The sequence below is a fragment of the Ambystoma mexicanum genome, chromosome 7q, assembly GCF_040938575.1.
Source record: "Ambystoma mexicanum isolate Mex_15411 chromosome 7q, UKY_AmexF1_1, whole genome shotgun sequence".
NCBI lineage: Eukaryota > Metazoa > Chordata > Amphibia > Caudata > Ambystomatidae > Ambystoma > Ambystoma mexicanum.
In genome coordinates this window covers 499,576,712-499,590,607 of record NC_090941.1, presented here as the reverse complement: position 1 = coordinate 499,590,607, position 13,896 = coordinate 499,576,712, and the positions used below count along the sequence as shown (strand labels likewise).

Below are 13,896 nucleotides of genomic sequence, written 5' to 3'. Positions count from 1 at the left end.
TCTCGTTCCCTTCTGGTTTTTAGGTCAGCGCTGTGGGGGTTAGGTCTGTCCATGAGTTGGCAGTATATCTGGGAAATCAGTCCCCGGCGGTCTCCCAGGTTGTACAGTAGTGTCAGAAGAGGATGTTCCCCAGGCTCTTCAGGCCATTCACCCCACTTTATACGTGCAATCCACCTGGCTCGCTGGTACCATAAGAATTGCCCGCACGGCATACCGTCTGCCACCTGGAGTGATGTAAAGTCCTTGAAGATGCCTTTGTCGTACAACTCTCCCCATGTGTAGACCCCATTCCTTTCCCAGAATCTGATATGTGCCAGATCAGTGCTGGATTTGCATAAGTCTGAAATCATCGAGACCTCAGGGGAGTATGAGTGTTTTAGGTGTAGTAGTACCCTGGTTCTAAGATATATTTGCCGACCTAGGACCACCAAGATGGGTGCATTACTTAAGCATATTTGTGGAGCCCAGATAAGTTCTTTCAAGTGTAGGAGACTAATTAGATGTTGAAGTAGTACGGTTTCTGCTGTGATGTCATCTGACGACCATCGGGCCACAAAACTTAGTTGTGCGGCCAGGTAATACTGTTCCAAATCTGGGAGTAGTATGCTGCCTGCGCTGTTAGGTAATGTAAGTGTGGACAACGCTAACCTAAACCTGCTGGACCCTCACAGAAAACCCCTTAAAATAGTTTTGAGTAAGCGAAAGAATGAGGATTTAATGTAATAGTAGACGTTATGAAAGTGGTAAAGAAATCTGGGGAGGATTATCATTTTGATAATTGACGCCCTGCCCATTACTGACAAGGGAAGCTTATACCAGAAGCCAATTGACTTGCGCAAGGCCTTCAGTGCGGCTCCAGTGTTATGTGCATCAATTCTGGGGAATGCATCACAGTGACGCCCAGGTACCTGAATGAGGTCGGTTGCCACTGAACTCCAACCTCAGGAAAATACTCCATATTCACAACCTTAAGGCCTGCTAACGGGACAAGGCAAGATTTTCGCCTACTAAACCGTAGGCCTGAGACAGCAGAAAAATTGTCTAGAACCTCCAGTATGCAGGGCACATTTAAATGGGGGTCTCTAACGTAGAGGAGTACATCGTCAGCATAGAGTGATATTATGTGATACTCCCCACCCAGCCGAAAGCCGGCATTGAAGAATTGCTTCCTAAAGTAGTTTGCAATTGGTTCCAGACCCAATATATACAGCATAGGGGACAGTGGGCAGCCCTGTCTAGTACCCCTGCGAATGTCCCATATCGATGACACAAGTCTGCCAGACTTCACCATTGCTTTGGGATTAGTGTATAGGATTTTCACCCACCTAATAAAGCCAGCCCCAAACCCAAATTTCTCAAGCGTGGCTAATAACCATTCCCAATAGATGGAATTGAACGTCTTTATGGCATCTAACGATAATAGCGCATAAGAGCCCTCAAGCTGGTCGGTCTGGGCTATAATGTGCTGGAGCCTGCGAAGATTTGCTGTGGTGTTGCGGCCGGGTGTGAAGCCATTTTGGTAGTTATGCACTAACCCACCAATCGGTCTAGAGAGCCTGGAAGCCAGAATCGTGGTCAATATCTTAACATCATAATTAAGCATTGCAAGTGGGCGATAGGAGTCACACTCATCAGCTGGTTTTCTGGGTTTGAGCATCTGGATAATGAGTGTTTCCCTCATGCTCTCGGGCAGGGACCCTAATTCGTTTGCTTCCTGAAATACCTTGAGTAGTAATGGTGTGAGTGATAATTCGTAGGTTTTGTAAAACTCTGGGGGCAACCCGTCGGTGTCCGGGGTTTTGGCGGTGGCTAAAGATTTTATGGCCTCTGTGATATTTTCAACCGTGATTTCTGCGTCTAGGGCATCTCTTTGTATGGGTGTCAATTTAGGTAGAACGATTCCCTCTAGTGTGTCTAGGATTTTCTCTCGCAGGATGGGGGTGTTGTGTGAATAAAGTTGGGTGTAAAAAGATTTGAACTTGTCATTGATGTCCTGCTGTGTCTGGAGTAGGGTGCCATCTACCCCCTTTAATGAGTTCGTAAGGTGTTTGGGATGCTCCTTTTTGCAGAGCCAGGCCAAGAGGCGGCCTGGTCTGTCGGCCTCTGTGTGTGCCCTGGTAGTTCTGGCCGTGTAATCGAACTTGGCCAATCAGCCCCATGGCTCGCTGCATTTACCTCGTAGCTGACGTAATGTCTCCTCGTCCTGGTGTGTGCTAGGGAAGGTGGACTCCACTTTTTTGATTTAATCTTCACACCGTTCTAGTTCATCACGCAATAGTTTCCTGATACCACCGGTTTTTGCAATGACCTCCCCCCAAATTACTACTTTAAGGGCCTCCCACACTGTACCCACTCTCTCCACACTGCCCTTGTTTTCCTCAACATATTTCTCTAAAGAGTCCTTGAGGTCGCTTTTGAATGCCGGATCTTTCAGGGCCTCAGTCGGCATTCTCCACAGCGGGATGGGGGTATGGGGCCCGTTACATTCCATTGTACCTGTAATGGCGAGTGGTCAGATATGGATCGCCCCAAATATTGTGCTTAGTCTATGTGAACAAGACATTCCCTGCCACTGAGTATGTATTCTATCCTGGTGTAGAGATTGTGTCGGGATGAGTAATAGGAGTAGCCCCACCTCCCTGGATGTGATTCTCGCCAGACATCTGCCAGGTCTAGCCTTTCCAGGGCTGAGTTCAGCGCGGTGGAGGTTGCTGCAGCACGATTTAGGGGAGGAGCAGATCTGTTCAGATCTAGGTCATGGACACAGTTAAAGCCCTCCCACCCCCGATGAAAAAGCTGTTCCTATGGTGAGTTACCTTGGTGTACAGTAGCTCTAAGTGGGCTAGGATGTTACAGTTGGGGAAGTAGGAGTTCAGTAGGCACACCTCTACCTGTTCTATGTATCCCCGCACTATCACATACCGTCCCTCTGGGTCTGATTCTTCTTTGAGCAATTTGAAGGGAATCTGGGGGCTAATCCACGTGAACACCCCTCGTGCAAATTTGGAATAGCCCGCTCCGAACCCATGGCCTCCCCAGCGCTCCTTTAAGTTGGTCGTGGCCTCGCCCGTCAGATGAGTCTCTTATAGTAGGGCTATCCCTACCCGTTTTTTGTTTAGGTATGATTTTATTCTGTACCTACGGAGGTAGGTGCCCAAACCCCAGACATTCCAGGTTAACACTGTGACTTGCACTGCCATATTGATATTGAAACCCATTACAAGGTCAGCCGCCTACCGCCCTCATCATTTCTCTGAGAAACTACTTTATGATACCCCCTGGTAGCCTGGTTGGTGGGATTCATTCCTAATGGGACTGCTGACACCCACCCTCCCGCACCGCACTCAATATCTTCTGGAGATCCTGCAACTATCCTAACCCCTGCCATTGGGGGTGGAAAAACAAACAATAACAATAAACAACTGCTCCCAGCAGCCACCGTGGAGGCGTGGTGCTCAGGTGCCCCCCGGCCATCTGATCCTGTCCAAGCCATTTGGCACGAGGAAAGTGCTGGCAACTGGCCTGCACTGAACTTTCTGTGGGGTGGGTGTGGGCCCACTTAACTTGTGGCTCAGTCGGCTTAAGGTTAAGTTAACAGTGCAGTGGTAGTAGGTCGCGGTAGGCTGCTGTTGCAACTTCTTGGGTAACATGCATTTTGATGTGCCCCCATTTTCCCGCCTCCCTGGTCCCTTCTCGTTCAAGTAATGGGTTCATCATCTCCCGCTCGGTTGTTTTGGCTGCCTCGGGTGTTTCTAGAAAAATCACCTTCCCTTTGTAGAGCACCTTAAGGTGAGATGGGTAAAGTAACATGTATTTGAGGTTGTTTTCAGAGCCTCGCTTTTACTGGCACAAAAGAGTTCCTGGCTCGTTGCACCAATGACGTGTAATCCGGGTAAATGGCAATCTTAGAGTCACCACGCTTGATCTCCCTTCCTTCTCTGGAGTACCTGAGTATAATTTCCCTGTCTCGAAAGTTCAGGAGTTTTGCGATCGGGCGTGGGTGTGATCCAGGTGGGGGGGGGTCACGTTTTTCACAGAGGCCTGTGGGCCCGCTCCACTCAGATCCCTGGGATAGGTTGCCGGCTCTGAACTCTTGCAACAGCATAGTTTCTACGACGTCGGTTGGGTTTGGGCCCTCCATGTACTCCGGAATTCCTAAAATGTGAACATTGTTGCGGCGAGCATGCCCCTCCGCATCTTCCGACCGTGCCTCAAGGTGCGCCACTCTTTTCTCTAGTTCTTGGACTCTGGCTTTCAGATCTGACGTGGTCTCGGCGGTTTCTTGTAGACCAGCTTCCGTGGTCGACACCCTCTCCGCTAGGTTGTGAGCATCCTGGCGCATCAGCTGCATGTCGGATTTGACATCATGTATTTTGGTGTCAATAAACGATCTGAGTGCTGCAATGGCTTGCAGTACCTGGTCGTCTTTAGTCTTATCTGTGTTGGAGAGCTGCTCCTGTTGTGTTGGGGTTTCTGGTTGTTACTGCTGTTTACGTTTAACTGCAGAGAAGGACTCCATTATTGATGGTTTGGCTTTGTTTTTGGAAGGGGACATGTCCACTTGAGTTTGCGGTGCTGTTGCCGTGGTGTGTGACGGATGGTGAGTCCCCAGGTTGTGGGTTGTGTGCGGGTCTGCTCCCCACAAGTGATGGCGTAGGAACTTGCATCCGCTTAACCGCGCTTCTACTGTTCTCGTGATGGGTTGCTGCTGTTCAGCCTAAGTTAGACTGAAAGGTCCGCGCATGTCTGTGTTTCCAGTCGACTGAAGTGGGTGCTGATCAGGCAAGCAGGCTGACTGGCTATTTCAGTAAGACTGTGACAGCGAAAGTGGGCTGCCCTCACTGGGCTATTCCGGTGATGCAATGGTTCGTGGTAGCCTGGGCAGGGTGACTATTGTGTGATCGGTTGATAGAGCGCCCACTGTTCCCGCTCTCCTCCGAACTGCATGTGCCGGTTGTCCAGACGTTTACGGGAGGGCGTCCAATGGTCAAGGACTCTGGTCAGGCATATGTTGGTAGAGGTGTTCTGGGCCTCCCCGCACGACTTCAGTGGCCAGTAGGGTCTTTGCTTGTCTACATGGGGTGTGCTATTGTTGTACCTGGCGCACTCTTGGGTGGCTTTGCTTTCAGCTGAGCGTTTGCTCCTGTGGGTGTGCGCCTTATGGTGCTTGATCCGCTCCAAGGTGACCTCCTGGGTCTGCTGAGAGTTCTGGTGGTGTGGCAGGAGGCGAGAGAGGGTGGTGGCCCACCCTCGCGGGTGTAGGGTCTCAGCAAGGAGACCCACACTACACACTGATTTATATGCTCCCTTGCTGCCTCCTATTATCCACAATCATAAATGAAGAGCCGGACCGCAGAGTGGGGGCGCCAGCAGGGATCTGATTTTTGCGGTTACTGATTGCTGGTCCTGCCGCCCTGCACCCACCCGTGGCTGCGAGTAAAGGTTCCCTGTACCTGCGGTCCGGCGTATCCTCTCACAGCAGGACTCTGCGCGGGCTCTTGCGTCTGCAGCCTGTTACTGCCGCCGAACTCCGGGTTGCAGTGCAGCGCTGCAGTTCTCATCCGCGGCTTGGAGGTTCTTCTATTTGGGGTTTTGCGGGACTCTAACCTCCTCTTCAACCCACCAGGGGTCTGCCTCGCTTGGATCGCTTCGTGCGGCACAATGGTGCCCCTTCCAGCGGGCTGGTGCGGGCGCACCTCCGGGCGATTCTGCGGCTTGGGGAGGGTCGAGTTGGCCCCGTTGGAGGGCCATGCTTTGTGTGCCGCAGGCCCGGGACACTCAGGGCTTGTTGGCGTTGGCACGCCGTAAGGTAGTCCCGCAGAGCGGGCTCAGAGACAAATCCAGCGCTGGCAGTCTCTCAGAGGTCCGTGGTTGGGATCGCCGGGTTCTCCTCCTCTCAGACATCTGAGGAGGCGGACAGCGCCATTTTGTTGGGCGCAGGGAGACCTCCCGAGACAGCCACCACTGCGGCTGTTCTTGTCCGATTTTCGTCCGGAGGCACTCCGGGAGGCGGGGAAGGGGTTCATCCACCGAGGGCTGCGCTCAGTTGAGTAAGGTTATGCCTGTATGCACCGTTTTAGGATCAATTCAGGATCTTGGACAGGAGCCCAGCAGATTCACCTCCGCCCCCCCCCCCCTTTGAGCAGGATGATCTATCAGATATTTTAGATAAGGGACTCCAGGACGACCCTATTCTTCCCTTCCATGTAGCTTTACAAAGGTGGGTCAATGCCAACTGGCAGACGCCAGAATTAATTCCAGCCATAAATAAAAATAAAATTGACAAGCAAATACAGGACTTCAAGTAGTGACCCCTTTTATCTCGGCAAACCTCCCACTCCAGAAACCCTAGTGGTACATGCCGCCACATCTACATCAAAACAAGCTGCATACCCTACATTCCCCCAGACAGAGATGACAAACGCTATGATGCCATGGCAAAGAAAGTCTTTTCTGCTGGGAGTATGGCCCTTAAGTCAGCAAATGCCCTGGCTAACTTTACGTTTACCCTATGGGAATGCATAGCAATGGCGGCTGAACATATCCCAGACAGGGAAGAAAGAGATGGTTTTTTGAATATTGTTAAGAATGGGAAGGATGTCATGTGCGAGTCCCTTCAGACTAGTCTAGACTTTGTGGACAGTATCAGCAGAGCTATGGTGACTAGCACAGTAATGTGCAGATTTGCTTGTTTAATAAAGTCTGGATTTGCTCCGGATGTACAATCAAGACTTCTTAACATGCCCTTTGACGGCACACATTTATTTGGCAGAACGCTGACGAGAGACTTGAGAAGCTGCAGACCTCCAAAGCGGCAGCCAAATCCTTTGGTGCTGCAATCATACAACCGCAAACTCGCTCCGTGGAGCAACTTGGAGGTCCTTTTGCTTTTATTCCTCAGCTGGAAGAGCGCTAGGACTGGCGAGTCAAAGAGGTCAGAGAAGATTCCCCTGTGGTGGACCGGGCAAGGTGCTAAAACCGCCCAGGCAACGGCTGCTTTACCCTCAGCCGCTGCATCAGCCACCTCAAAACCTCTCTGAGGCCTTAACCCATAAGACCCTGATGGCAGGCAGACTCTCACAGCATCTGCAAGAATGGCGGGGTATTCCTTCAGATGCATGGGCATTGGAAACCGTAGCCCAGGGTTACTGCCTTCCCTTTCAAAAAAGGCCTCATGATCATCCACCTGGGAGCAACTCTTTCAGATCCTCTCCTTGTTCAGGAAATGTTGACCCTGCTGGAGTTAAGGGGCTTTAGAACCGGTACCTGTAGCGGAGAGGAACAAAGGTTGGTACTCCACTTACTTCCTAATCCCCGGGAAGGACAGAGGATTGAGACCCATCTTGGATTTAAGAGACTTGAACAAGTTCCTTAGGAAGGACAAGTTGAAGATGGTCACGCTTTCTCAGTTCCTTCAGACCCTCCAGCTCCTGGATTGGATGGTGTCATTGGACCTTCAGGATGCTTACTTTCATATGCTTCTCCATCTCAAGCATAGGAAGTACATGAGGTTCAACGTTGGCGGTTCTCATTATCAGTTTCAAATTGTGCCTTTTGGGCTTACCTCCGCCCTAGGGTGTTCACTAAGTTAATGGCAGTGGGGGCAGCGTGTCTCAGGAGAAAGGGGTGGGGGGGATTAAAGTCTACCCCTACCTGGACGATTGGCTGATCAGGGCTAGATCTCCCGAACATGCCCTAGAACGTCTCAGCATCACCTGCCACTCTCTACACAGAATGAGCTTCTCCCTCAATCACAAGGAGTCCCATATGATACCATCACAAAGACTCCAGTTCATAGGAGCAGTCTTGGATGTTTCCTCGGGAAAAACCTTGCCACCCGAGGTGAGGGCTCAACACATTCTGCAGATGGTTGCCAAATTCCAGAGGGCCCTCTGTCTTCCGGCCTTTGACTTTCTAAGGTTGTGCAACCTCATGGCATCCTGCATTTTTGTGGTGTCAGAGGCTCGTCTGAGAATGAGATCTCTCCAATGGCCTCTGAGGAATCAGTGGACCCAATTCTCAGGTAGGATGACAGACCTTCATCAGGTTCTGAGCAGAGTTTCAGAGGATCTTCTGTGGTGAGCCTGCAGGGACAACATTCTGAAGGGAGAACCTTTTTGGCAACCATGGCCGGAGATTACAGTAGTTACAGACGCCTCACTCACGGGGTGGGGAGTACACGCCAACCGTCTAACAATCAGCTGTCGTTGGTCTCCATCTCAGTCCAAACTACACATCAACCTTTTGGAGCTGAGGGCAATTAGACTAGCGCTCAAGACCTTTCTGCCCTCTGTACGGGGAAAGAATGTCCTGATAATGACGGACAGCACAGTGGCCATGTACTTCCTCAACAAGAGAGGAGACGTAGGGTCAGTACCACTATGCAGAGAGGCAATGCAACTCTGGTTCTGGGCAATTCAAGAAGGAATCTCCCTATCGGCAGTTCACCAAGAGGAGAACACGGTAATGGATGATATGAGCAGGCAGAGCACAGTCTTCCACGAGTAGGAACTAGCCGAGGAAGTCCTTCAAGAGATCTTCGCCCTTTGGGGAACCCCTCAAGTGGATCTGTTAGCGACTGGTGTCAACCGGAAGTGCGAGCTGTAACACTAAGGGAATTTCCCCCAAGAGGAGCTTTAGGGGATGCGTTCATAGTGTACTGGGAGTTTCCACTCCCATACGCGTTTCCTCCAGTCCCCTTCATTCCTCACGTAATCAGGAGGTTGAGAAAGTTTGGGAAATCCATAATCCTAATTGGACCTTGTTGGGCCAGGAGGACATGGTACCCAGACCTTCTGGACATGTCCATCTGTCCTCCAATACGTCTTCCACAAAGAGAGGACCTTCTCTCGCAAGAGGAGGGTTGGGTTCTCCATCCAGAGGTCAAGACAATCTACCTTCACGCACGGTTTCTGAGAGGTTGAGATATAAGGATTGGGACGTAATGGGGATTTGGCTTTCGGCCAGACGGCCAGCAACAAAATTCTTGTACGCTGCCGATGGAACAAGTTCTGCAGCTGGTGCGGGGACAAGAATGTGGACCCTTTTACATGCAGCACACCGATGGTTTTATCTTTATTGTTAAAAGTAGCTGATCTAGGGCTCCAGGTTGGCGCAATTAAAGGGTATCTGGCAGCAATGTCTATTTTTCAGCGCTCCTCTGAAGAGGTATCTTTCTTCAAAATGCCACTAGTGATACAATTTCTGAAGGGATTGACGAATGGGTTCCCTCCAATCCCCTTTCAAGTCCTGGCTTGGGATCTCAACTTAGTTTTGAAATTTCTAATGTATACTCCTTTCAAACCTATTCATTCCTGTCCTTTAAGGTTGCTAAACCTGAAGACAATTCTTTTGGTTGCTCTTACATCAGCCCTTAGGGTGAGTGAACGTCAAGCCTTGTCTTGCAAACCTCCTTACACAATGTTCTGGTCCTTGATGTTAAACCCACTTTTTTACCAAAAATGTTGTCTGATTTTCATTTAACTCAGAAAATTATACTACCGTCTTTTTAACCCTCACCTCACCTTGGGGAGGAAGAGGAGAGATTACACAGGCTTGACCTAAGGCGTGCACTTAGCTTATACATTTCTGGGAGTCAAGACAGGATGATCAACCTTTTGCCATAAATTGGGTTTGTCGGTCACAAAAAATTCTTTTAGGATTTTATGAATGCTACAGATTAGCTGGAAAAGATCCTCCTGACCGTCTAAGGGCTCGTTCCACCATGGGCATGGCTACTTCCATTGCTTTACAGAGAGGAGTCCCAATATTTGTGCAGTGACCACATGGTCCTTCGCTCACACATTTACAAAGCATTACTGTCTAGACTCTTCCTCAGGCCGGAAAGGCAGATTTGGGAAGGCGGATTTGGGAAGGCAGTGTTACATTCGGTACACACAAGCCAAAAAGGAACTCCTCCTCCAAAAACGCAGCACTGCTTTAGAAGTCTATCAAAAGATGAGGAATATGTGGGAGGACACACTCTATTCGAAGAACAAGTTACTTACTATGTGCTAATGTTCTTTCGATTGGATGATCCACCCACGTATTCCTCATTACCCCTTTTTAACTTACCCCGCAGTAGAATTTAATTGTTTTTGCAGTTTACGTTCTTTCAGGGTGAAACACTGTCTTACGTAAGGTACACCCAAAAAGAATATTCAAAGTACGCATAAAAACAGAACTGAAGCCAACGGTCGATGCACGCGCTATATATACCAGTGATGACGTCGACATCGAGATGGAGGCCCTCAAGAGACATGGAGTCAACAGGCATCGACGCGCAGCGCCCCCTGCTGAAATCTTTTTCTTAAGCAGCTAAACCTGGAAATGTATATGTCAGAAGAATACGTGGGAGAAAAATCCATTTGAAAGAACCTTACCACGGGTATGTAACTTGTTCTTCTCTTGCGCATGGTGTTATGCTGCTTGCCGCATCCTGTGGAAAAGTGTGGACCGCTACTGTGTGGTGTCTTCCTTCTGCTGCTGCCCGTTGTCTTCCGTTTCAGTGTTTTCCTGTAGCAGGGACACCACCATCATCACAGGTAAACTGGGGAGGGCAAGAGCTTGTACAAACTCGCACTGGCACTGCAAGTTGTTTGGGAGTGGGCACCCCCTTTTGCCTAACAGGGCTTGTGCTCGGGCCTGGTCACATTTAGTACTGCACATTTACATGGCTGTCTTTTACTGTATTGTACCAACATTTCTGAAGTGGAAAACATCAGTGAATTGTAACCTTTTATCACCACTGTAGGTCCTGCTCAGGTTCCACTGATGTCACCCAACGGTTCTGTGCCTCCCATATATGTGCCTCCAGGATATGCTCCACAGGTACTGTATGCACACCATTTTTATTTCATCTATTGCATTTCAAATAAATAAACCTTGATTGTTGTGATAAATTTGATTTAGAATACCAGCAGGAGTAACAGTTAGGTTTACCCAATTCAAAATAACAGTTGCAGAAATGTTCAATTTTAGATTGGATGTTGTGACGTGGTGTCACTTCAAAAGACCACTCTGGCACGGGAAGTCCTCTTCAAGGGTGTTTATTTGGGATTTTTACAGAAAAAAGTGGGCTTAACTGCACTCATCGACCTTTGGTGAGAATAAAACTGAACGGGCCACTGGTGCAGCATGCATTAAAGAACCAATCAGAAGCAAAGTTGGAAGAAGCCAGTGGAGTTCAACTGACCCGGAAGGGCCAGAGGAGGTATGGCTGGGTAGAGAGATAGTACGACAGAGTGGAAGGAGAGAATGCAACAAGCCCCAAAGTGGGGAAAGAAAGAAGAGAACCTAGAGAGTGGCTATTCAGAAGTAGTAGAGCCCCAGAGTGGGAAAGAGTAAAGAACCCCAGAGTGTGTAACAAGAAAGAGCAAAGCTCCAGAGTTTGGAATAAGCAGCTTGGAGAAATACAGATTGAGGAAACAAGAAAGACGACAGTCTTCCCCTAAAAGGGAAAGAGACTGTGAGACTAATACTTTTGACAAGAAAGAGAGAGACTGGGCTGAAGCCTGGGATGGCATTTCAGCAGTACCTGAACTGTACAAACTGGAACTGTGAACCTAGGCAAGGGCCTTGGTAGTGAGTCCAAAAGGGGTAGGAGCTAGAAGCTACCTGCCATCCCTTTCAATGGGAAATTCCCCAACATAGGTCTTAGTTGTTTTGATGGTTTTCCTTTGGAAAGATAGAAAGAAAGTAGGTTACCATAGGATTTCTGGATACAAGACTGTAGTAATGTTCAGACCTCCTGGCATACTGACAAGCACCTTTTTATTCTGTTTCTGATTAGAATAGGGGTTAGAGTCCCCCTACGCCTGCTGTAGGTAAAGAGTAGGCCTTATTTAAAGAATAAACTACTTAAAACATGTCTCTGTGTAGTCTCCTGATCCTGACCTACCACAACAATTTAACATATTGAGAATGTGATCCTTCTTCATATTGAAATATATTTGGGTGCCTTACTTGCTGAACATGCCTAAGGAAACATTTTATGTTATTAAAGGATGCATTTAATGTTGATGATGAATGTCTGTCTGTAATTGTAAGTAAGGTATATCTCTATGGGAATGTCCTTATGCAATCACCTCATGACTTTCCAAGGTTAATTTGTCTCCTCTAACAGTTCCCTTGTAGCAGGATATTGTGGTAAGTTGAAATCAGAAGACTGACAACCCATTATAGTTTTCACTCTAGACTTTTATTTACTCAGAAAAACTCCCAACTCTTGCCCTATATCTCAGTTCCCTACACTAAATGAAAGAAAAAGGGTTTTAAATGGTGTGCGTCAGGTGGTCTTCCAAATCAGTATTGTCTTCCACTCTGTCTTCCACTCTAGTCCTCAGGAATCTCTCTCTCAGATGGCCAGGGCACAGCCATCATCTTCGGATCCAGACCCTGGGGGTGGACCATTGCGGGAGGATTACCTGGGTGAGTAGTCTTCAGGGAGTGGGGCGAGACGGCCAAAGGTGAGACGCGTTATGCCCCCTTTTTTTGTTCATCCAACCCATCCAATTTTGTAGGATTTTCCAAGTCCCAATTCTCCCCCCGCCCCCTTTTTTACACAAACACTGGGCTGAGTAAGAGGGTGACTGAGAGCAACCAAACTAACTCACTCATTGTACTGCACATGTCCCGTTAATCGGGTCAGGCAAAGTCAGGCACTTTACACTAAGTGCATACATCTGATACCAGTTGGCTCTCCTCATACGAGTAAGCAAGGCGGAACACGAGTATGAGCAGCACCTCTGGGATGAAGGCATACCTACTGGAGCAGAGCAACAGACCAAGGTAAGAGAACAGCGAGCCGAAAACCCCAAAGGTTCCCTACTGGAGGTCGTTGCCTCCAACAGAAGGTGAAAGACACCTAGAGAAGGCCAGATCCCCTAAGTGAAGATCGCATTGTGTTTCAAGGACGCCAGCGACCCTCCCGGGTGAATGACACAGTTGGGGAGGCGAGGCCAAGCTTGTGTTACTAACCTTGACTCGTGAATTGGAAATAGCAAAACAAGAAAGAAGCACACATAGCCGGTGAGTTGGCAAGTGACCCGAGAGACTGGTGTGTATTAAAGCGAATGAAGTGTGAGAAACCTGAGGGTATTCTCCCGAGTAGACCTCAAGGATCCCTTCTTGGCTGGCGCTCTCAGATCCCAAACTTGGGGATGGACGAGCGAGGGAGGGTCACCTGGGTAGGGGTACACAGGGTTATGCTCAGGGAACTGCCCAGGTGAGACACAGTATTGTACCGGGGAAGGTGGAGAGGAGGAAGATATACCTGAGGCCTTTGTAGGATATATTACATTTACCCACCTTCCTCCCGTGGAATCGATCTTACCCAAATTTACTATCCCCTCCGTAGGTAACAAATCCCCTCGGATCACACACCCCGTTGCATTGAGAAACCATCTCTCTCAGAATCCCTGCTTTCCTCTTCCCTACCTGAACACTCCCCGTCATCACCCTTCCCATTCTTCTCAACGTCCCTCTGATTGTCATCTTCCGAAATCCCATCGACTGGGACAGAATACTACTATTCCCACAATACCCTATGTTCTGTTGTCCATCCCAGTAATTTTTGTCCATTTCACAAACCTTCCCTATCCCGTCCCGTGGGATACTCTTGACACTCCAACCTTTCCCCTTTGCAACACAAAGACTATATTCCCCGATAACGCCTTATCCCCATCCTACCAAGCAGAACATGTAGAAATGTTACCTTTCCCCTTTTCCAACACCAACACTTTTCCCCGATCTAGCAAACACCGGACGTGTAATAAAACTGTTTACCTGACATGTCCTGACACAAGGGTCAGACACTTGGCTTCAGTCACACACACCTGACGGCCCTTCCGTTTCCCCACAGGGATAAAAGGTGGAGCGAAAGAGCAAGGAACGAGC

General features: G+C 49.0%; 1 protein-coding gene across 5 annotated transcripts in view; it reads left to right on the top strand.

Moving 5' to 3' along the window:
• Nucleotides 1–13,896, top strand: part of FNDC3A (fibronectin type III domain containing 3A) — a 3,436,199-nt gene that overhangs the window by 594,480 nt on the left and 2,827,823 nt on the right. For all 5 annotated transcript variants that reach the window (XM_069639023.1, XM_069639022.1, XM_069639027.1 and 2 more), the window contains one exon: nucleotides 10,754–10,830. In XM_069639023.1, coding sequence (XP_069495124.1) covers nucleotides 10,754–10,830 — 77 coding nt within the window. The remainder of the gene's footprint in view (nucleotides 1–10,753; nucleotides 10,831–13,896) is intronic.